Source organism: Amblyomma maculatum, chromosome 3, assembly GCF_055883805.1.
Source record: "Amblyomma maculatum isolate TAMU_Amacu chromosome 3, ASM5588380v1, whole genome shotgun sequence".
NCBI lineage: Eukaryota > Metazoa > Arthropoda > Arachnida > Ixodida > Ixodidae > Amblyomma > Amblyomma maculatum.
In genome coordinates this window covers 207279484-207302587 of record NC_139346.1, presented here as the reverse complement: position 1 = coordinate 207302587, position 23104 = coordinate 207279484, and the positions used below count along the sequence as shown (strand labels likewise).

General features: G+C 49.8%; 1 protein-coding gene across 2 annotated transcripts in view; it reads right to left on the bottom strand.

Annotated features, from left to right (window-relative positions):
- LOC146197535 (uncharacterized) overlaps window positions 1-21097 on the bottom strand; it is a 68244-nt gene extending 47147 nt beyond the window's left edge. For both annotated transcript variants that reach the window (XR_014706207.1, XM_084599425.1), the window contains exon 1: window positions 20775-21097. Coding sequence is in view for 1 of the 2 variants with exons in the window: in XM_084599425.1 (XP_084455551.1) it covers window positions 20775-20856 (82 nt within the window). In the remaining variant the exon portion in view is untranslated. The remainder of the gene's footprint in view (window positions 1-20774) is intronic.
- Between the last annotated feature and the right edge of the window lie 2007 nt (window positions 21098-23104).

The following is a 23104-nucleotide window of genomic DNA, read 5'->3' as shown; positions in this document are numbered from 1 at the left end:
GCACTCGCACCGCACAGGTGATGGAAGGGTGACCTGCGGCACCACCAGCTGCCCGATGCTCCCTCCACGTCCGCGGGTGGTGGAACAGTGCGACGACCGGATATGCTCATCCGCTTTCGAAAGAAGCGCGGCATCCAACACACTTTTAACGAGTACAGATGCGCTGCCCGAACCGTCGACCATTTCTTCTCCTTAATTCGTTTCCAGTGTTTCTTTTCTCGTGGGAAAAAGGAAACCAGAGAAAGCGCATTCCGCTGGTTCCTGCTACGGGCGTTTTACGCTACAGCAACAAAGTTGCCTGATGAGAGTGAGTTCCGATTTCTCCAAACTGACTGATGTGAGCACCGCACACTGCGTTCTAATGCGGAAAAAAAAAATAAAAAAAATGTGCGCAGCAACAGAAGCCAGTGGAACTCCAACTCTCGGGCACTCCGTACTATGGCGTTTATATTCGGGGAAATGGGGCAGGTTGAAAGGTGGGAAGGATTAGTGTACAATTGTTGGAGATGGAAGTGCCATTATTATTTTTTTATGGTTTTCAAGAAAAAAAAAAGGGTGAGGGAGGGCAGTGCGACTCCCAAATTGAAAATTTCCCGACTGGAGTACGTATTTCTCCCATCTTAAATCCGGACCAGTTCGAGACGTCGTTAATGCTTACCGAATGGCATGACTAGTATTTCCATTTTTTACAAGTGCAATTCACAACGAATGGCGAGGCGAGAAAAGAGATTTATCTAGCCGGAGGCGTACTAGTGTAGACGTATACCGGTTTGCCAGGTTCCTCATGCATGTCAACAATATTACGTCTCCGGCAAAATAAATATCTCTAAAATGAAAAACGATGGGCAACGTCCGTGGAAATCGTGCCTGTGGAGCGCATATGTGTCTTCATCTCACAGCAGAAGCCCTGATCCGAGGACAAGCACCACGAGCTACGGAGAAACACGGGACAGCACAAATCGTCGAATTCTGCCGAGCAGGTGAAGAAAAGAGAAGAGGGGGAGGTCATTTTAGCAACATCTAGTTTCTAGGTGGCTGTGCATCTATCTGGCTTTGGTCATTTTCAGCGCGCAACGCAGTGGCCGCGAGCGCGGGTGCTGGAGGGTTAATGGAGGGTGCGCATTAAGCGCCACACAATGGGCGGGCCCAGAAGCTCTGAGGAGCCTTCAGCGAAGAACGGAAGACCGTGTCAAGTGAACTAGGAGCGATGCCGCGAATATCAGGTGAAAAAGAAGGCAAGCACTAAACGTGGAGAAGGCGCGATGACGATGATGACCCGAGGCTGTACTTATTTTTCACGACCCCATCGCGTCAGAAAGCGGCAGCGCAGCCGCAAACGACGACGCCATTACGCGGACTGCACGAAAGTGGCAGGCCTTGGGAGCGACCACTTCCCCACAACTCTCCGCTGGATGAAACAAGACAGCGTAAGTGTAGGGGTTTACAGTTCGTGAAGTAAAACTCCGCCGATGCCGCTGTCGTCGTGGGCTGCCAAGAAAAACAGAGCGCGAAGAAGGCGCAGAAAGAGACATGGATCCAACGAGAGAGGACGAGCGGGGATGCATATCTTGGCCGAGAAGGAACATGCAGGGCAGACGCGGCGAAGCGCGACTGATCAAATACGCGCGGCAGGACGGCGGCACAGGAAGCTGAACGGCGCAACACGCCACCCTTCGCCAAGCTCTTGCGTTACCCCAACGATGCTGAGGAGAAAAAAAAAAAGAAAAAAAATCCTGATCAGAAGTTTCTCACTCGATGACGCACGTCCCAGCAAGAGAGAAACTAGCTCCAAGTAGGGGTGCATTTTTGTTTCTCCCAACCGCCAGGGTGTTTTCTTTCGGCGGCAAAGAAGGGAGCCACGAACCGATCTCGAACCAAGGGGGAGAGGGAGTGCCCCGAGGCAGAGATAAGCGCGGAATGTGGGAGGCGATTCCGGATTGAGGCCTGATCGGAGAAACAGACAGTCCCCTCTCCTCTCGTCCTGCGCCGCAGGAAGGCCGCACTACTGCCGACGGTGCTCGCTGGAGGCCGCCTCACTTGTTGCAGTTTCGGGATTGAGCGTGCTTATAACTTTGCCTTTCCATCACGCACAGAGGGAGTGAGGGTGTCCGCAAGCGAATCGAGACCGCTCCGAAATGTTGAATGCTCGGAAGGGTGAAGACATGCAGCAGGCAGTCAAAGCACGTCGCATCCACAGACTGCAGACGAGACCCAGTTCTTAGTTTGCACACGCCAGCAGTAAGAGAGAAAGCAAAACCGCTCAGCCTTCAGACTCGAGGACATAAAAGCGATAAATTATTTCGCGAAATTCAGAGATGCACTTTCGGTCTATTCGCTTATACAACCCTGTGTAGCGCAGCAGTCTCGGGTGGAAAATGTACTCAAATCCGTATAGCTCCGCCCTATACCTGTGCGCGCAAAAGCAGAGCTCGAACAAATAATGAATGAAGGCAATGAACACTGATCGCAGCAAGCAGGCTTTACAGCAAAAAGAGAGGACGTGGCGAATCTGCCCGATCGAACATGGCTTTCTCAACTAGGCGCACTGACGCCGTCCAAAGTGGAGCAAGGATGGCTCGCACCAACCTCCACTCGCATAGGGGTTTTCGGAAAGAACAGTTTGCGAAGCTACTGCTGCCGCAGGCGCCGCCGGCGTCTTTTCCTCGCTCCCTCTTGTGTACTACACTCGCGCTCGTATAATGCCAGCGCGGCCCCGCTCAGCCATTTTATCGGCTTACATCGGGCACCGCGATCGGCGGAAGCGGCCCGCTTCGCGCAATTGCCATAGCAGAGAGTGCTAGCGCAGGTGACTTGCACCGTGCGAATAAGGGGCGACTATGGCTAGCCCGTCCAGCTGGGACAGCTGCTCAGGCCACGACGACGTAGCACATGTGCGATCGAAACTGTCCTTAGCAGGCATAATACTGGCGTTCTGCACATCGCTCAGCGAGCCCTACGTCTACATTGTGGGGAGACGTTTCTTGGTAAAGCGGGCTTTTATCAATACCGTGCGGTCTTTCACTTAATGTAGCCATTAAGACTGTACGTTAATGATCATGTGTGAGATAATAGAGACAAAGATTAAGAGATCGGTGATAAGGCGGGTAGCAATGTTCATGCATGCCAACGAGGATCCGCAAGGAGAGTCATCAGAGTTATAGCATAGCGCGAGATCCGCCACCGCGCAGTTCACTGCGCATGTCCAGATCGCCTTGAGGACGACGGGTGGCGCCACATGCGCCACGGCGGCACGCAGGCCTGTCGCATGGGATTAGTCAGCGCGCGGTAGCGAGTCTTCTTGTGCCGATGCATATACAGGGACACGAGACGGCGGCACGCAGGCCTGTCGCATCGGGATTAGTCAGCGCGCGGTAGCGAGTCACAGTCACTCACAGGTCGCGTTGTGCTATAACTCTGTTGCGTTGTCACCTCTCTTACCTACACCCACAGCTCAGAGAAGTCTCCGTAAAATCTGGTTAGGCGGTCAAAGCTTCCCCGTAAAGTCGAAACTGTTAATACCTTAAAATCGATCAGTGACTGTCGGGAAAAAAAATATAATTTATCACAAAATCTTATTTGTCGTAAATGGCTTTCAAATAAGCATAAAAACAGTGTCTGGAATCCCACGCGATCAAATGGGCCCAGGAAGTTGAACACATCACCGATATGCAACGACTCAAATGGCCAACACATGCCGCCGAATCCTCGAACTATATACTCCACGCGAGATGAGCACAGATAGTAATTCCTTTAAAGGGGCCAATTAATCATCAGCAGTCACGTGGGCATAGCCATGACTCCGACAAAGGAAAACTATACAGCCGTCAGAATATTCGCAATCGAAGACCAAGTTGTCCTAGTTCGGTGTTTCGTTTGGTTTATGTGGTTTAACGTCCCAAAGCGGCTCAGGCAATGAGAGACGCCATAGTGGAGGGCTCCGGAAATGTCGACCACCTGGGGTTCTTTAACGTGCACACTGACATCGCACAGTACATAGGCGCCTAGCTTTTCGACTCCATCGAAAAGCGGCCGCCGCGGCAAGGATTCGAATCCCCATCCTCGGTCACAGCAGTCGAGCGCCCCAACCACTGCACCACCGCGGCGGGGCCCCTAGCTCGGTGTCTCGCACGCTCAGGTGAGTGTTAATGAGTAAATGATCCCTTCAATAAGACCTATACATCAACTCGAGCACACACTAAATATACGTCAAATTAGGACCGCTTTACTGTAAACGAGTAAACAAACACAATTTACAATAAAGTGACAAGTGCTTCCTTCCGATGACTCACGTTGACAACCGACAGCGAAAATAACACATCCAATTTATAAATAGTGCCCCCGAAGCCAATGGCGCGAGACCACAAAGTTTCCTCGTTAGCGGCGACGGCGCCGGTGGAATACTTGCTGCCAATAGCTGAGAGGCGATAACAGAGCAGTGCAGCGGCGCGTCCTTGGCTCGGCTCACGCAAAAGCGCGCACAACCGCACCAATGAGGAAACAGCATTTAAAAAAATAAACAAACAAGCAAAGCAAGAAAAGTAGAAGGCAAACGTCGCCTTTTCTGGAGGACAACTTCAAGTACACACGCATCCGCCATACGTGCACTCACCCGTGTAACCGTTGAACGTTGGCGTCGTCACGGACAAGTTCGAAGAAACACGATTCCAACAAGTCGCACCAAAACGCAAGGAAGAGCATCGTACTACGTGCAGGGGCACACATACCAGGCCAGCGACGCACACAATTCCCTTTGCAGCTGGCACAAGACGCAAGAATGTATGCCGGCTCCGCCCAGAACCGCGCAGGCACTTGCGGCAATTGATCGGAGCCGTGGATAGCCGTATACGGCAAATACGGTACGGTAACGCGCTGTCGTTGCTAGCGTTTGCAGGCTTGCATGGCCATATATGCTGTACAGCAGCAGTTGACGCGGTTACCACGTTTCCGTACGGCGGTGCTAAAACTGTCCAATGTTCAATGGACGCACGGTTGTTGCTGAAGCGAGCTGCATGGCGTAAGGGAAAAATAACTACAGCTTTTCCGAGTCTTTTATTGAATTCTGTCATGTGAGCTTGAAGAAAACGAGTAATTTGATTTTTGCCTTCAGTCATCCCACTACGACGACACTGCATCCTCTCGCCGCGGTGCTACTGCTACTAAGCACAAGGGTGCCGGTTCAATTTCCCGCGGCGCTGTTCACACATTAATCACCCGCAACTTCTCACAGTCCGGACTGATTGATTGATTGATTGATTTATAGGAAGGGAAAGGCGCGGTAACTGTCTCACTTGTTTTCTGTGGACACCCGAACCGCGCCGTAAGGGAAGGGAGGAAGGTGGGAGTGAAAGTGGAAAGAGAGAGGGAGGAGCTGTAGTGGAGGGCTACGGAGTAATTTCGACCACCTGGGAGTCCGGACGCGCACTCGTGAGCAGACGACAAGAACGGGGAAAGAGAGAAAGACAGGCTGACAGGAACTGCAAACAAGCGGCGAGCCTCTTCATCGATGGCCGTTCGTCAGAGCCGCTGAGCGGAACGCGAGCAAATAAGCACTTGCAATGCGCGTGTCTACATTAGTGCCACCAAGACTTCGGTCACCGCAGTAAAGAGGAAACCGAAAACGGAGGGTCAAGGTGACTGCGAATTTCTTGGAGAGAGACGACGTTGATCAAGGGGGTTCGAGACACGAATCACTGTCTTTCATCTCCTGTGAAGACCGCGCCGGAACAGGCGTGAAATCCCAAGAAAAGCGACGTTAAGGTGGCGGTCCCACTCCAGCGGGGAAGAGACATTTTTGGTGATATTCATACGCCCACTGCGCCTCACTCGTTTAGTTTATAAATGTAACTTTAATATATTTGTACAGATTATTTCCTCTCCTTTCTAGTGGCGCATTTGGTTTATAAATAGCTGCAACGATGTTTAAGCTGTAAAGGAAAACACAAAGGCAAGAAACGGCTTTTCAGCTCTACTTGTCTCGGGAAAAGCAAAATTGTGCAAAATCTTTTGCAGCTAGAGAAACACCGTTCGAGATGTTTTGAGATTAGATGTTAATGAACAAAGTTAAGTATTTTTATTACTGTGTATCGCATAGTTTATTAGCCACGCGCCTGTGAAAAGTGTATAAAACAGGTAATTATACATACAATAACTTTCAAGATACGCATTCTGCTGCGGAGATTTTTTGCGCAGTTGGAGTCGTACATAGTTCGCTTTTTCCTGAAAATATCATCTGTCTGCTTCATTTAGTGTAAAAGTTATTTGTGATCAAACTTTGCGTTTTTTGCAAAATGGCTTAAAGTATATGCTAAACTGTTCAAGTAATAAGCTCTTATCTGTGCTGAAATTTCGCGTGGAAAAACTTTGCACCTCGCTGTCAGAGGATAAGCATCGGTTTTGTTCTACGACTCTCGAGGAATGTGCACTGTCAGGATGATTTCAGCTATTTTTTTCGTGGTTCACTTGAAGCGCGCGAGCTCTTCATGAAATATTTTAAGCATGATTGAAATGCTCCATGGCTTGTTTGTTTCTGGCGAATATAACTTAAAGGTTCGGGCTTTCGTTCCCTTATTCAACCGGTAACAATTATCAACTACAAAGTCAAATAATAGTAAAATAACAGAGCCATGTGTGATGATGATGATGATGATGATTATGTGGCAATCCCTTTGCATCGGGGGGGCGCACGATGTGCACCCTAGCCGTTTACATGACATAAGTCTTAGCATATACACACACACAGCCACACACAGACCACTTAAACACAGTCGGGGGGTGCGTTCGCTGGAGTCACCGAGTTCGCCTTCGGCTTGCGCTGCTGAGTCGACCCCCACCACTGTCGAAGTCGGCTTTTTGTTGCCGCCACCGCCGCGTGCGGAGTGTCACCGTCAGAGGCGGCGAAACCCAGCGCCTGCAGTAGGGTGGTGCCCTCTGGGTGTCGCGGTGCCAATTGCGGGCAGTGGAGGACCAGATGCTCTATGTTCTCCTGCTCCCCACCGCACGTTTGGCAGCGTCCCGCCTGAACCACCGGAGACTTGTCGAACCTCTGCCGGTACAACAGAGTGCGCAGCGCCCCAGTACGCGCCTCGAGGAAAAGGGCGCTCCCACTGCCGTTGTCGTACAGCTTCTCCGGGGCCGGGGCGGTCTTGTGTGTGCGGTAGAGAAGCAGTGTTGACTTCGCGCACATTGCTGCGCGCCACTGCTCCGTCTCCTCTTCTCGGAACGTAGTAGGTAGCGCCATCTATGAAATTTTATATGCACTAAAATGTCGCAGTCCAGAAAAATTACGAGGATGGCGCCACAAACACCCTGAATCGAGGGGTATTTACGAGAGGGTATTGTGCTTCTACAACGTTTTCCCTGTGCCCTTTCCTTTCCATCGGGCGAGAGAGGTAAACACTGGCGAGTCCGATCGAGTGGTCGGGTCGAACTGAGGTGCAGGTGCTTCGCGCACTCAGGTGCTTCGCGCATGCACAGTAGCGCTACTTGAAAATAGTCCCTTGACAAATGTACACTTGCTTGCTTTGAGATTTATTTATCGCCTCGAATTAAGTGTGTCATACTGTTTGTGTGCCGAAACGTTGCCAGCTAAGGCTCTCGCGCTACTTACTTACTCTACTTACTCAGCAAGATATAATCGTGGCGGAGATATTGAAATTTTTTTTTCTGGTTTTGTTTTGTAGTCTTGTAGCGCCCCTCGCGCCGCGCTTTTATCACAAACAACGGCACGGCGCTGGACAAAGAAGAATTTGGCACTAAGCGTCTCAGTGAAAGCAGCGAAAAAAAAAAAAGACAGTTCGAACCCGAACGCTGTCGGAGCTGGTTATTCCTCGTCTTAGCTCCGCCACAAAGCTATCTTCAGATGTTCGCGGTGTTAGCATATATTGTGAGGATGTGGAATTTAGACTTTTTTTTTTCCAGTGGCAAGAAGGAAAAATATTGTCCCCTTTCTACGATAAAATGAATAGTAGGGCACGGAACTATAACACTGCATAAATTAATATAATATAATTTCAAAGAGCGTCTCCCTAGGAGAAATTGCACGAATACTCGTACCCTCTGCCACTTTACTGGTACAGATAAAATGTTTCGACAGTCTGTCAAGTACAACTTGAAAACCTGAACATGCACAAGCATGCCTCTGCAACCTTCCCACTGAAGTTCCTATATAGCGCAAGCAGTGCAGGCTCCAAAGAAAAGGAGAAAAAATGATATAGTGGGCAGCCGAAGATAATCATCAGCGTTTCAGTCATGTTTTTTTTTTCTTTTTCTTTCCTTTTTTTTTCGAATGTTGCGTTCCGGTGATGATAGTAAAGGTGCCGCAGTAGCTGCCGGGGATGTTTTCGGTGAATGGGCAAGTAGGAAACAGCCATGTGAAGCTTCTCCAATACAAAAATGTGATGTTGATTCGGGTTTTGCCACTGCATTTCCGTCATTCCCCTCACTAAAAATTAAAAAAAAAAATGATAAGGCTCAACGCTGCTGAACCGAATGCCGAGCTTAGCTCAAATGAGAGAAACCACTGTAATCAAGAGTTCGACGAAATGCAGTCTGATCAGGTGGTGGCATAAAAAAATATACAGGCTCATTGACCAAGTCAAAGTTTCATGAAAACGTACTATCGTTTCGGCAGCCCTACAGCTTCCTTGTTCGAGAAACCAGACAAAAAGCATTCGTTTATAACTTCTTCAAATACTTTGACTTGATCAATGGCCCTATATATATATATATATATATATATATATATATATATATATATATATATATATATGAGAGAAAACACTGAATTGGTTTCCCGTTTGATGTTTTTATTTGTGCTTACTTTATTTATTTTATACGTGCATGATGTCCCGTCCTCTTCCCAGGTAATTCCGCTTCTTGGAGGAGGATATACCGCTGATTGTCCGAAGCATTACGGCGTCTAGGGTAAACCGTTGATGCATTCGGCAGGGAAGCTGGTTTGGCGTTCATTTTGCTATAATGCTATACTTGCCTAGCATCGCCTGCTACCGCGCTTTGCCGCTGTGGCCGGGGGCGTGGAGAGTTCGGTCTAGTTTGCCTGGGCACAGTGAAGACGGCGATGTTGCTATGGTGATGGCTCTGTTTACGATTCTTAGAAAAACGCGCCACTCGCGCAAGTGAGCAACAGAGCTAACGCTCTAAAAGCCCGTCGGCAGGCAGAGCGTTTCCAAAAGAATGGGGCCCTTATCTCGAGTAAGGTAGATACCGTGTCAGCCAGGCGTCCTCTCACCCGCCGTCTCAACGCCCAATTTGTTGACTTTATATTTGAACCTTGTTTGAAGGAACTCGACTTCCTGTGCTCTGAAAGGTATCCGATCATGTTAGCAAAAGTGACATAGAAGCGTGTGAGAATTTCGAAGCATACAAAGAACGTGCTTCCGTTTGACCACATGAAGCAAAACCGCTAAACTGCATTGGTATGGACAAATTCACAAATTATAGCACATGCCAAATCTGACCGAACGCGATCTGATCGATGCGTCTAATCGTTTGGCATTTGCAGGAAAACATTTGGTAAGCATGGGCGCTCTTGCATGGAGTCAAAATTGGGCTCTGATTATTATGTTGCAAATGTGTGAATGTACAAGTGCCACATCACGAAATCATTTACTACCAACATATGAAGCCAAAAGGCGGGCTCAACACTAAAGTATACTTGTTGCATACGTGTGTGCGCCCTGTAAAATGAGTACAATAAAGTAGGCTACAAGCTACAGTAGTCCACCCAATATATTGGTTCAGAAAGCGCATACATCATCACGGGAAGCTGCAGCAGGACAGGTCAGCGTCTTCCATAGCATGCTACTTTTCACATCAGATTTCAGTGTCGAGTGAAATTCTGCAGGAGAAAAATGTTTCTAGGGGATTGATTGTTCAAATTTTATTCTAATTGCCTGAAAATACTGTGTTCCTTTAATTGCACACACACACACACACACACACACACACACACACACACACACACACACACACACACACACACACACACACACACACACACACACACACACACACACACGTGCACGCACACACGCGCACGCACACACGCACGCACGCACACACGCACGTAAAATAAAATGAAGACTGTGGAGCATCCAACTGGGAGTGGGGAAGTGGCCGCCATAAGCGCCTAAAAAACTGTCCCCGTTAGGTCCTTTCTTCTGACAACCTTCCTTTACAACCCCTTCTCCCCTTCCCCCATTTCCCACATAGTTTAGTGTGAATGCGCCTCCTCAGTGCCGAAGAGAGCATGAATACATGCCGGCCTCCTGCGCGATACATAGCCTCTTGGTGGATTTCACATCTATTTCGGAACATCGATTCTTCGCAATCATTCACTTATTTGCACATTGTAACTTACCAGCTCTAGTTTCCAAGATTGGACAAGCACGAACAAAAAATAAACAAGGGCGACAGTTGACTGAAGTTCAGCTAATTATAGCTATATTATCATATTTGTAATCACGTTTGATAAAGCAAATTTCTGGTGACCGCAAGAGCTGACAGCTTCCACTACAGTCAAGGAGTGTTCCGATCCTTACTATATCTATGGCATCAACAATAGGGAGGTTTAGAATATGGTACCCCTACCGCTTAGGGGGACAGGGCAATAGCGCGGGTGACAGTAGGAGCACAATTCTCTATTATAGCGCGCACGCTCCGCTATTACTCTATCCCACTTACGGGTAGGGTCGCCGTATTCTAAAGCTCGCTAATTATCACTCGATTGCACAGCCCAAAAGACGAGGATCAAAAGAACACAAGACAGGCGCCGACTTCAACTAAGGTTCATTGACGAAGTGTGCAGAAATAGTGCCATTCGCTTTTCCTTTTCACTCGTACTAAGATTGCACTGTGCAATCATGTTGACACCCTGTTTTATTTGTGTTCAGTCAAGCTAGCCTACTGCAGTCCAGTCCAACCCCCTCACGCTCGGCGGGTAGGAGCAATGTTCGTGGCTCTACAGCGGAAACTGTACTTCGTCTCACAAGATATCTGCAGCACTGCGAAAGGCAGAGGAGCCCTTTCAATTGTGCTCCTAAGTGCCTCTAGCCTGTGCGCACTATAATAGAGAATTGTGCTCCTACTTTCACCGCCGCCAATTTGGGGGGGGGGGGGGGGTGAGAGGCGCTTAGAAGCACAATTGCCTATTGTACGCGTGATCCTGGTTGGACCTGCTGGGGTGCCTCTGCTTTTCCCTATGCTGCAAACATCTTGTGAGACGATGTATAGGCAAGAGAGGGAAGCCTCTTGTCCAATTGTCAGGGCGCGTATTGTTCGAAGTAGTGGTGCTGTGGGTTGAAGAGGGGAGTTCAATGGGGCAGCCCATGCTGCTCAGGACGGGGACAAAAATCCTCCCCTTCTCTGCCTGGACACTGCTGTGGAGCCGCAAAAGTCTTTGAAAGTCCACGCAGCAACACAAGAAAAGCGTTCAGGCAGCTCAAGTCGAGAGGGCTGAGTGGCTGGATACTCAATTCCTCAGTCATGGATTAGTGGCGTAGCCTGGTGGCAGAATATGAACTACTTCCAAGATGGCGACCGTAGAACCGCCACCTTAAAGGGGTCATGCAATGCCTAAAACGGGGTAAAACAAATCGGTCGAGAGATAGGTACTCCCTCACAGGTCAATTCACCGCATGAATTTTTTAGCTAGCTTCATTAACACCAGAGATATCGGCGATTAAAAATGGCGCTCCTCCTCGCTCCCCTCAACTCAACACTCCGAGACACCAGAAAAAAAAACGAAGAAAACAGCTCGGGAACTCCGCCCCGCTAGCCCCGCCCACGAAGCGCCATCGGGTGACGCTCGGTTCTCAGACTTCCGGTCGTCGCGCCTGTTTTCCCCCGAGCGTCGTCCATGCATTCACGGTCTGCCTTTCCCGTCCCGTCTGCGTTTGCATAGCTTTCAACCTTGCCTGCTGTCTTCCTCGGCCGCCGGTGTCTTCAGTTTCTTGACCTCTCGTAATTGTGTGCGACAGCAGCCTGAACGACTCGGGTCGTTCGCGAGCGCATACCTGCAGGTGGGAGTTCACACATACCGGCGGCCGCCGCGGAGGGAGCACTTCCCTTCATATCCCTGTCCCATTCAGCGCAAATTAGCGTGCACTCCTGCCGAGCACGGCTTTCTACAAGACCGCTTTCTTCTCTCGCGCTGCCTGGGTCAGTCTCTTTGGTACCGTCTTCTGCGGTTTGACCAACGGCGGCCGGTGACCCCTCGCGGAGTTGACGCGATAGCATCGACTCTGCATGGATGCTGGCAGACGATCGAGCGTGCGAGTTGCCCGCGTGCAAACATATGTCGTCGTCACTTTTAGTCCGGAGCTGCTTTCATTATGGTCGGCGAGAGGCATCTCTTGTGCATAACGAATGGAATGTATACGCGTACGTATCACCGACGAGAGCACGGACTGATGGTCGCTACAGAGTTTGGATATCGGATGGCAGGTGAGCACGAATTATTCGTCCGCGAATCTTAAAATTGAGATTAACAAAAAAGATAGTGTAGTTTTTTTTTTTTTTTTGACGTCCTTTCGCACATCGTTTAGGAAGTGCCAATGCGCAACGTGCACGCGTGTTTATCTCATGTGTACGCATCGTCCGAGCCAGAATCGACGGCGCGAAACATCAGCAAAGCAGCTCGGCACATTCAGTTCGGCAGCGCAGGTTGTCACTGATTTTCGCACCGACACGCAAGAATCGCGCACATGAGCATGCGAGCGGCTACGCTAGAGACGCAGCGAAGCGGGTGATTCCAAAACGCCGTCCGCCGTGGCCTCGATGCAAATAAGGCCTAGCGACGACCAGGGAGCAGCGCACGATCGGAGTGCCGTCGGTCGCAGCGCCCGCGGACGGCATCTCTGCGGTAACCTGGCGACATCCGGTGCTGCACATAAGCGGTGCGAATGTGTGTACTTTCGCGATGAAGCTGAGGACAGACCTTTTTTGACGCACGTTTCATTTACACGAAGGTTGATGCTGCCTTTTTAATCGGTACGGTGTTGAATCGGACCTGCGTGCTCTTTTCGCACTGCTGCACCAACGCGCACTTTCAGTCGGACGCACATAGTTTAGGAAGTGCCAGTGCGTAACGTGCACGCGTGTTTTATCTCATGTGTACGCATCGGCCGATCCAGAAACAACGGCGCAAAACATGAGCAAAGCAGCTCGCCACATGCAGTTCGGCAGCGCAGGTTGTCACTGTTTTCCGAAGCTACACGCAAGAATCGTGCACAGGAGCACGCGAGCGTCTACACTAGAGACGCAGCGAAGCGGACGATTCTAAAATGCCGTCCGCCGTGGCTGCGATGCAAAAGAAACAAGGCCTATCGACGAGCAGGGAGCAGCGCATGACCGGAGCGCCGGCGCCTGGCGGCATCGGGTGCTGCACTTAAGCGGTGCGAATTTGTGTACTTTCGCGATGAAGCTGAGGGTACACCTTTTTTTTTGACGCACGTTCCATTTAATTATTAACACGCCGCACAAATGGTCGATGCGGCAAAGACGAGACGGGACTACAGTACGTTGCTGCGCCGTCGGTCGGTACATACAGGTTGATGCTGCCTATTTAATCGGTACGGTGTTAAATCGGACCAGCTAGTGCTCTTTTCGCACTCCTGCACCGACGCGCACTTTCAGTCGGATGCCACCACCTTTTCGGTTAACATCGCGAACCGAAGCGCCAAGCTCGGGTTCACGCATGCATTGCAGCACTCGAGCAGACGACTTTCGCAGCTACCGGAAGTGTGTCAGTGACGTAGTGGGCGTCGCGGCTGCAGCCAATGGCAGCCTGTCGTGGCCTGTCACTCTGGGACTGGTGACGTAGGAAATCACGGCAGAATAGTCCCAAATTTCGCCGCCACGCGGAAATGGCGCAGCCCGCGAATTTCAAAAAACGCTGTTTTTAAAAATTAATAACAAATCGCTGGATTTTTTCCGATGAGTTTTACTTTGAACGAATGCTCGGAAGCATTTGTTCTGCGCATTGAAAACGTTTGTCAGTGACCTTTCTAGCCGTTTCATCCCCCCTTTAAGTGCAAGCTGTTCCCGCTACCTGAAGCATTTAGCCAGAAAGCTAATTTGGTCCCTTTATAACGACTAGATGTAAAAAAAATAATAATAATAATAATAAACTGGACACGGTTTACGAAACAACCGTTCAAATGACGGTTCAGTGACACACGAAAAAAAAAAAAAAGGAAAAAGATGCCATTGGCGCTGAAGATCATAACAGCCGGGTAAATAATATAGGTGCAGCCCCTCTCCTCCGACGGCCCCTCTCCTCCGACGGCCTTCAGGAATCGAATCGACACAAGACAACAAGACACATACACGGTTGGAACCCGATCGAAGGAACAACGGGTTTAGGTTTTTTTGTTTTAGTATTTTTTTGTTTTCCTCCGGCTGAAAAAAAAGACAGCTGCTTGGAACTGGCTAGCCATGGCAGTATCGCCGTCGTTCAGGGTTGCGGGCAGACGTCGGCCGTTATCAGCAGAACTTGGCAAATGGCGTGCCATGCCGCGCCAAATACTTTCCAGGCTCTCCACATCATAGCGAGCACGAGTCCGACACCGTATCGGGTATGAGCAGTGTGCATGGCGCGATGTCGCATGCAAACGTCAATACGAGGCTAAGAAATCAATCTTGTTCTGGACAGCATGATGTCGATTGACACCATGTAAGCCCGAATGAATCACGTTGGCCATGTTCCCATCGATAGAGCTGCATTAGTTGAGTGGAGAAAATAAGACGTCCAACCTACATTCCAACGTAGATTCGCGCAATGTCTCGGAGCGAAAAGCGAATTTTTTACATGAAATTGTCATTGAGCGCGCGACCTCTTTTGGTTTTGAGTCCTGGTCGCAATGAACACAAAGCTCACCTCTGATCTGTTGACAACTGCGCTGACCTCTGCAATTAAACTATCATTAATTCGAAACTAACACCAATTAAGTTAAACCACCTCCACACTGAGCTCAGTTATGCACCCTCGCTACCGTATATGGTTGGCAATCAGATAGTTGATTATCAGAGCGAAGATGAAGCAGCTGGTCAACGCTGACGCATTTTGAGACATCTTGACAAGGGTCGGAATGACGGGACCGTCTTTCTATTTTGTCTTCAGTCTCCATCGCCGCCGCACGAGCGCTGCCACCGCGACCAAGGTAAGGTGCCTTTCGCCTAGACCAAGGTAGCGGGGAGCTAACATGTTGCGCCAAGGAGGAATCCAAACCAGGCATTTCCCTCTTCCCCTCGTAGGTATCGAACGCGCTCTTTGTGAACGGGAGAGAGAGATATCCCGACGAGACTCGGGCGACGACGACCGGGGAGTCCCGACGACGCGGCTCGCGTGCCCGGAGCCGCCGTCGCTTCTTTGGCTGGCCGCGGATCGGTCACGACCGGGCGAGTCTGGTCACGCGTCCGGTAGCCCTAGCCGGCCGGCCTGCTCCAGCAGCGGCTCGGTTCCGGCGCGCCGGGCGCCCGCCTCATCGCCGCCTATCTCCTCCATCTCTTGTCCCATCCGTCGGCCTCGCGCTCCACGGCAGACCCCGACAAATTGGGAGCCACACACTGAAGTGGCCAAATTGACGTCGGCGCCACTGACGCTCCGAAGTGACGTTGCTCGTTATTTAGTCCGCAAATAGCGGGGTAAAATATACTAAACATTTCGCCCAGGAGGAAGCCCAGCACTAAAATGCTTATACCGCACTGCCGCGGTGGCTCAGAGGGAATGCAGAGAATATATTGGCCATTCTGTCAAGAGCCAAACGAGCTTGGTTTCAGTGAAACTATCTTTGCAAACAGCTACAACAAAGTAACGAAAACAATGAAAGAAACGTGAGCAGTCTGCAGAATCCGATAGGCTTTCTGGCGGTGCACTGGTCCTCTTCTTCTTCTGAATCTCTCTCTCTCTCTCTCTCTCTCTCTCTCTCTCTCTCTCTCTCTCTTTTTTTTTTTTCTTTTCGCAGGGCAGACAGGGAGGATTCCCATGTCCCAGTGGCGTAGTAAAGAATATTTTTCAGGGAATATTTAAAAGGTCGCTGGTCGAAAGAAATAGGCGAAAAAAAATAATCCGGAAGCAGGGGTGGAGGATGCAGCGATCAGAACATTTCGGTGTGTGTTCTGAAACCACCGTCACAGAGCTCCTCAAATGCATATGCGTGCGGAGGGATGAAACGAAGCCCGCGTTGTTCTACCTACCCCTGCTCGCGCACCGCGTGAACACGAAAAGGCGACGTTGAAACAGAGCTGCACCAAAAGAGGCATCAGGGCCGCGCCTCGTTACGACTCGCACGCCGAGGTGATTAGCGCAGGCAGTGCGAAAGGGCAAGACGGAAGCCACGCCTTCGGCCGGCCGCAGGTTCTACGAAACGCGAGGCCTCCCTTCTCTCCGCGAGGCAAGGTCGCTCGGCCGAGTCCCAAGAAGCCAAGGCCGCACACGGCCTGCTGCGAGCCACAGTTGCCGACCAGACGGGTCCCGCTGCTGACCGCCAACGAGGGCATCGTCGTGCGGACAGCTGAGGACGAGGAACAACGGGTGTGTTTACAAGCGCACGCCTCGTGTGGGAAGAAGGCGCTCTCATATCTCCTTTGCAAGCTTGTGATCGAAAATTTACCGACAAAGGGAAGGATGACGAAAGCCGCGTCGGAAGTTGTACTTGATTGAAGCTAAGAAAGAACTCGCCCGCTGCCCCGTGTGCTATGCGACGTTGGTGCATGTTCTTATCCCAGTTGGTCGAGATCATCTGGAGCCCTGCACTACGGCGTGCCTCGTAGCCCGATTCGATTTGGAACGTTAAAACGCATAATACAAACCAAACCAGCCTGAGAAAGAAAGGAACAGCCGGTCAACTCGGTGGATACAGACAGCGGCATGCCCATGTGGACAGTTGACCAAAGTTCAACCCACAAAGCACGGTCCTCAACGAAGTAGTTTGCTTTCGAGACGTCCAGCTGGCTTCCACTGGTGACGACCATTCGGCTGTCGTCACACGTTCTTTCCATAATGCCACCACGTGTCACAGCAGGTGTCCAGGAAACAGGAATCCATCCTCAGCCGGCAACAGGAGAACACCGTCCAGTCGGAGCACATCGGCGTTCAACATAATGAGCTCCACGAGGGTTCGCAGAACGACACTGCTCCAGGGGGGCCCAGATGACTGGCAGAGCGCGAAAGGGGGAAGAAGCGGTCGTGGTGCGCGCAGCTGCGGACGCAAGCGAGGCAGCAGGCCAGTGTGCGAGTGGGCGTCACGCCTCGGCGCTCAGGGGCAGCCGAGCGGATAAACAAGAAAAGCGGAAGAATCGCCTTCCCTCTCTCTCTTCTCGACGCCGCTTTCGACGAAGTCCCCCGCCGAAGTTCGCGGACATCGCGACACCGGCGATCTTCCTTCTTCACGGCTTCGTCACACCACTTTCGCTCGGTGTGCGCCCTCCTCGAGGAACGCAAGCTAGCGCACATTCTCGGTGTTTTTCGGCAGCGCTCGCACGAGAACATGGTCGAACGCGCGCCTCAACACCGCAAAAACCACACCGCCGAAAAGCTCATCTCGGCATGCGTGAAATTTCGCGCTGCTGGAAACGTGGGCGCTGTGGAGAAGCAGTCAGTGCTATCGTAAATATGCAGCGATATGTTGGCCTGTCCACACTATAGCAAAGGTTAATTTGAGTGAGATTGCGATTACGTCCGCGCACATACAAACTCTCTCTCGGAGAGTCATCACGAAGACAAAGGCGAGGCTGACATCTATCGTGGTGGATGCGCCTGACCATTTCTTTTCTTTCCTCTGCTGCAGATAGTGAACCAAACACGTCAAATGTCAATGCTGTGAATAATATGCACGATCACGGCCAGTCTCGAGAGATCGAGACCGGCCGTGGCACGACGACGCTGTATTTGTCTTCTGCTACTCCAAACTTGTTCGTTAATCCAGGTTTGAAATATGACATTTCATAACAGCATTGAAATATACCCCCCCCCCCCCCTCTCCCCCATTTCTTTTTTTTTTTTTTTTATCTTCACGGTGTTCAAACGTACAAAACGGGCGCAGTTTACTTTCACTAAACCAAAAAGTAGTGGTTTAACCCTGGCTAAACTGGCAAAAACGGTGTGAAAGCGCGTAGGTCAAAAATGAAAACAAAGGTCACATGATTTCCACCTGGGTGACACTGGATGGGATATGGCTAGGCTTGCTACCCTTTTTTGTTTCACAAGACATCTTCAAGGTCAAGTGTCGAGCAAGATTCGTGATCGGGTTTGACCGTGATCGGATTTGCTTCCGTACTAAAATCCCAGTCGATTTCGCCGGCGATGTAAGAATGAAATGAATCGGGAAAGAGGCGTACCGCGCTCTAGGGCGTCTCATTTATGCTTCGGCGCGTCGCTCTAACTGCGCGTTTAAAGTGTCGACCGACAGGCTGCTGCTAAAGCAATAAGGCTAAGAATATACTCTGCTCCTCTCTAGTGTCCGTAATGAGATGATGGTGGTAACAACATGAGAATGCTCTTGCACTAACACGCACGTTCATGATGGTACGCACGCTGCTTTGCGCTGGCCATTTTGTTACAGGTGCAACACATCCCATTCCTGCTCCAAGCACGTGGTTCGCCTACTTAAAGTTTCAGGCGGAAGGCGCTGAACGGCCACTTTCTTCATAGAAGACAGGCACAAAATGGGCTTCCGCCGAAGGCAAACAAGATGGACGATGAGCACATAAAGCAAGAAAAGAGAGTTGCTTTTCTCGGCGGCGCTATCGTACGACGCTCTATCTTGATATGCACCGCGCGAGGTCAAAGCCTTCAGCTGCCGTGACAATGGCCTGCGCTTAAATTTTTCTCTCGTTTCGTATCCGTTGCAGCCGTCCCCTCAGTATTTCCAGCAAATACAACAGCTACTAATTATGTAGCAAATGTAACGAACCTGCTTAGACGCGACGCAAGGAAGAAATAAAAAAAAAAACCTTTCAACTTACTGCAGCGATATTTGACAACTTATGAGGTCCCAGACAGCACAACAAACACTCCTGTTCACAGAGTCGAATGCTTTGGCAACCAGTCTTCGGGTTCCTTTGGGTATCCGCTCATGTCCACTCGTCGTACTCAAGCAAATAATTGCACAAAAACTGTAGTTGTTAGGAGAACACAGGAATCCGTCTAAGCTCCAGCCTAAAAGTGTAGCAAGAAGGTATAAAGAACTAACCATTGGACAAAAACTATCAGATGTTCTTCTTCAAGCCATAAACTCCCAAGACTGCGTTACTCGTAAAGAACGATGAAAAGAAATAACATCTTGCTCATTCGCGCGTGTGCTCCATTATAACCAGGTTTGCTGCGTTTAAAAATACACCAGCACAATGAAAAAAAATCTCGCTTATCCAGAGGACCTACCGTCTGCACTGCACATGCCCCTCGTTTTTGTGCGAACGTATTTAAACAAGGCCGGCTAGTTCTTTCTGTCGGACGTGCGACCGGATTGGACGGCACACAATTCCTGTTGCTCCTTGTGTCCATGACGCTATGGGCACCTGCAAGTACTTCCTATACGTGATGATAGCGGCAACGCAAAATTGCAGCGAACATGACAAGAGGTGGTTGCTTATTCTTAGCGCCCAGTTTAAAAAAAAAAAAAAAAGGGTAGGGACTGGACTTATTTGCATTCGTGTCAGGCTGCATCGGGTATTCTTGCGCAACCAAGAGGAGATTCCTGCCGGCTAGCTCACTTCCTCATTGCGCGGTTAGTATATGCGTCCGAGGCGCTTAGAATAGATAAGAATAAAGAAATGGGGGGAGGGGGATAAAGAAGGCAGAGAAAACATTAAATGACAAGCTAGTAGCAAGGGTTCCCTGCGGCAGTGGCACAAGTTCCAAGCTGATGAGGAAGCCACTGGCAGTCGCACAACGAGAGGTATACATGTGACTCCCACATGCCTTCATGGTAGACGCAATACAGCACTTGCTCGCAGTCATTTTCGATGTTTCATTTTGGTGTCCAGAAAAGCAGAACAACACGCGGTAACGATTGTTTTTCGCGATGAATGATAGATCGCCTGTCATTCGGCAAGATACCAAGCATCCTCTTCAGGTGTCGACGGTACATGCGAAAGCGGTAACGCGGTCGGGGAAAATAGACGAAGATAAATATCGTCAACCTTTCCTTTGTTCTGTGCATACTAAATACAGAAGCTGGCGCAGCACATAAACACGGCACACACGTTAAACAACTTGTTTCAACCCGGCTGCGCGAAGGAGATGTCTGATGCTCGATGTGATCTATATTAAACGGAGTAACATGCTTCTCCACGAGTCGTGCGCACGAGGATCCCAAAAGGGCTTTATATCTTTGCTGGCGTCAAGATACCAACCCAAGACAATCAAATCCGCTTGGCCAGAACAGCTGATCAGCGAATACACACCACTGTTTGCGTTGCGTGCTCCCGACTGATGAGCGCGGCGATGCCAATAAATAGCACCACTGGTGGGATTTGAAAAACGGGTCAAAACGCGTGCATGTAACGTCATGCAACAACCGAAGAAAAGGACAGGTGCGAAGAACATGATCCAACATGCCTCCAAGCGCTCATTTGTTGTTATTCCGCAAACGCATGACAAAACAGCAGTTCAGCCCGTCACAGTAATCACAGGCCTGTCATATCACAGGCAAGGCCTATCTATGCGCAAGCATTAACATTCAGTGACACCGGGCAACCAATACCCAGCATTCGCGCCGAAATGCAGATATGATTTGTGGAATATGCAGACTCACCTTTTTCGACGCGTCCCTCCGGAACAACAGCTTGCTCTTCGCTGGGTTGGGCATCAGCCATGCTACGCACTGTGCATTCCATAGTCACGCTGGTAACCACTCGGTCAGGCGTACGCGGGCAAGGTGTACATGACGGTGTGGAAACAAAAGGACGGCTTATCAACTCCTCACGCTAGCGGTTACCACAAACGTGTTGCTACCACTGCGGCCTCACGCCGCATGCTTTCCCTCACATCCACAATGTTTGGAGTGAGGCGAGTGGGAGGAGTCGTCTGCCTCTCTGCTTCACGTACTCTCGTACTCAAACGCTCAAACCGCTCGCCGTCCAAAGTGCCTAAAGCAATATAACGATCTACGTGGTATATAAAAACGATAATTGTACGGTAACTCTTGTATTTTGACGAGAGAAACGTAGCTTTATTTCAATGTTGGCGAGAAGAGCACTGGGGAAACGCCGCATCAAGAGCTAACCATGTTGTGCACATTTTGGATTCTTGCGAAATGTAGTGCCATCTGGAAGCGGCCAAATGGCCATCAAGCGCTATCAGAGAGCTAGCTGCTATAGTCCCTGCCCACTGATTAGCACTTTTCTTTCTTAATTATCTCTCGTCTATCACGTTTAATACCCTACTGTACCTTTACAACTTATTTTCGCTGACAGTTGTTGCACATATTCAAGTCTCACCTTGCAACGTGGACACAGCTTACTTTATTGACCGCGGGCGCCGCCACCATCCGTAAACGCCTGAACGAACTTGGACCGTTATTTTTTAACACACGGAAACCGGTAGTGGACTCGTAATTGATGCGCGCGAGCTTCGAAGTTCGTTGCGTACCTAGCTATGGTGCTGTACCGCGCTGTTGCAACCCAAAGTGAATCTCTTAGCTAAACCGCTCGCTTATTCGCGCTGAAATTGACGCAGAGATGGCATACTAGTCTTTTTGGTGCTGTAGCACTACTACCCGCATTCTCGCAAAAAACGATGTCTGAAGCCTATTTGACCTTTGACCTTTTCGAGGGCTTTCAAGTGTCCACAGAAACAAGCGTGACAGATACTACGCATTTCCTTTCCTGTAAACCAATTATAGAACGCCTGTGAACTTTGATGTGTTCAACGGAACGCTGGTTGTATTCAACAAGGGGTGCGCGATGTACTGTGTGCAGCAGCAAAGCTGGCTTTCGCATTTCTTCACTGCAGATTCTGCAGTGCTTTCGGAACTGAGAAGCACATGCAATGTGTGGTCTGGAAGCATGGCCGCCTGATTAACACAGTAAAATAAAGTGGCGGCGTAGGATTCTGCTTGCACGTATTGAGGCCTGTAGGATGTCTTCTTCAGCTGTCCCAAAGGCATCTGCTGCTGTGCTGAAGGTGACCCGTGCACTAACATCACACAGCACAAGCCCAAGCTGCTCTGTATTGCCTCCATCAAAAATGAAGAGACACTTTGGCGACTAAAGTGACCCCCAGGTATCAGTTCGGTACTGGGTCACTCATGCTATTACTGGTTCACCGTTACTGAAAGTAACTGCCGTATTGAGCTGGGGACCTGAGAACCATAGCGCGACTGATTTTTTGGTGTTAAAATGGAAGCCTGTGATTTAGATAAGTCACGCCCAGTTTCAGCAGACTTAGCTGCGTAACATCGTCGGCAAGTAAAACCAAGTCGTTCATAAAAATGAGTGCCGTCAATGTCAATTTACCAGGCATCCCATCCTATATGCAGTGCAGGTAGAAACCACATACACGATAAGGGTGATGCAATCTGGTGTCTATCCGCAGAACGATTGAATCATTTTATTCTGGCAAGGAGTATAAATCATCTTAAAAATAAGCCAGTTAAAAATAGGCTGCACAAATGGATATTGCATCAGCATTTTTGTCAATTTAATCACAATGTCATGACCACCATGACTCAATGGAAGGCTGACCTGTTCTGCTAATATCACTAACCGCGTAAAGGAATGCCCCCCCCCTTCTCATTGTCATTCAGTAACACCAAAAAGCTGCACACCTGTTACAAGAAATGCCATTAATTAAACCACCTGGGTTTCTTTAATGCACACAAGACATTTCACAGTGCACAAGCGTTCTTGTGGCCCTGCATTTTTGGGTTCCACAGTGAATCGTCACGACTGCTAGTGATCACATTTCATAGCATTTTGAGCAAGCACTAGCTGCCATAATACAGTTGGATACAACTCCAGTAAAAAAGAGTGACTTTTGCCCTTCAGAGGACCCCTCTGTATCCAACGACTCAACTGAATATTAAGGCGTGGACAATTCGGTCAAACCTGCTAGTGTAACAAAGCAGAGTGTGGCGATGAAAGG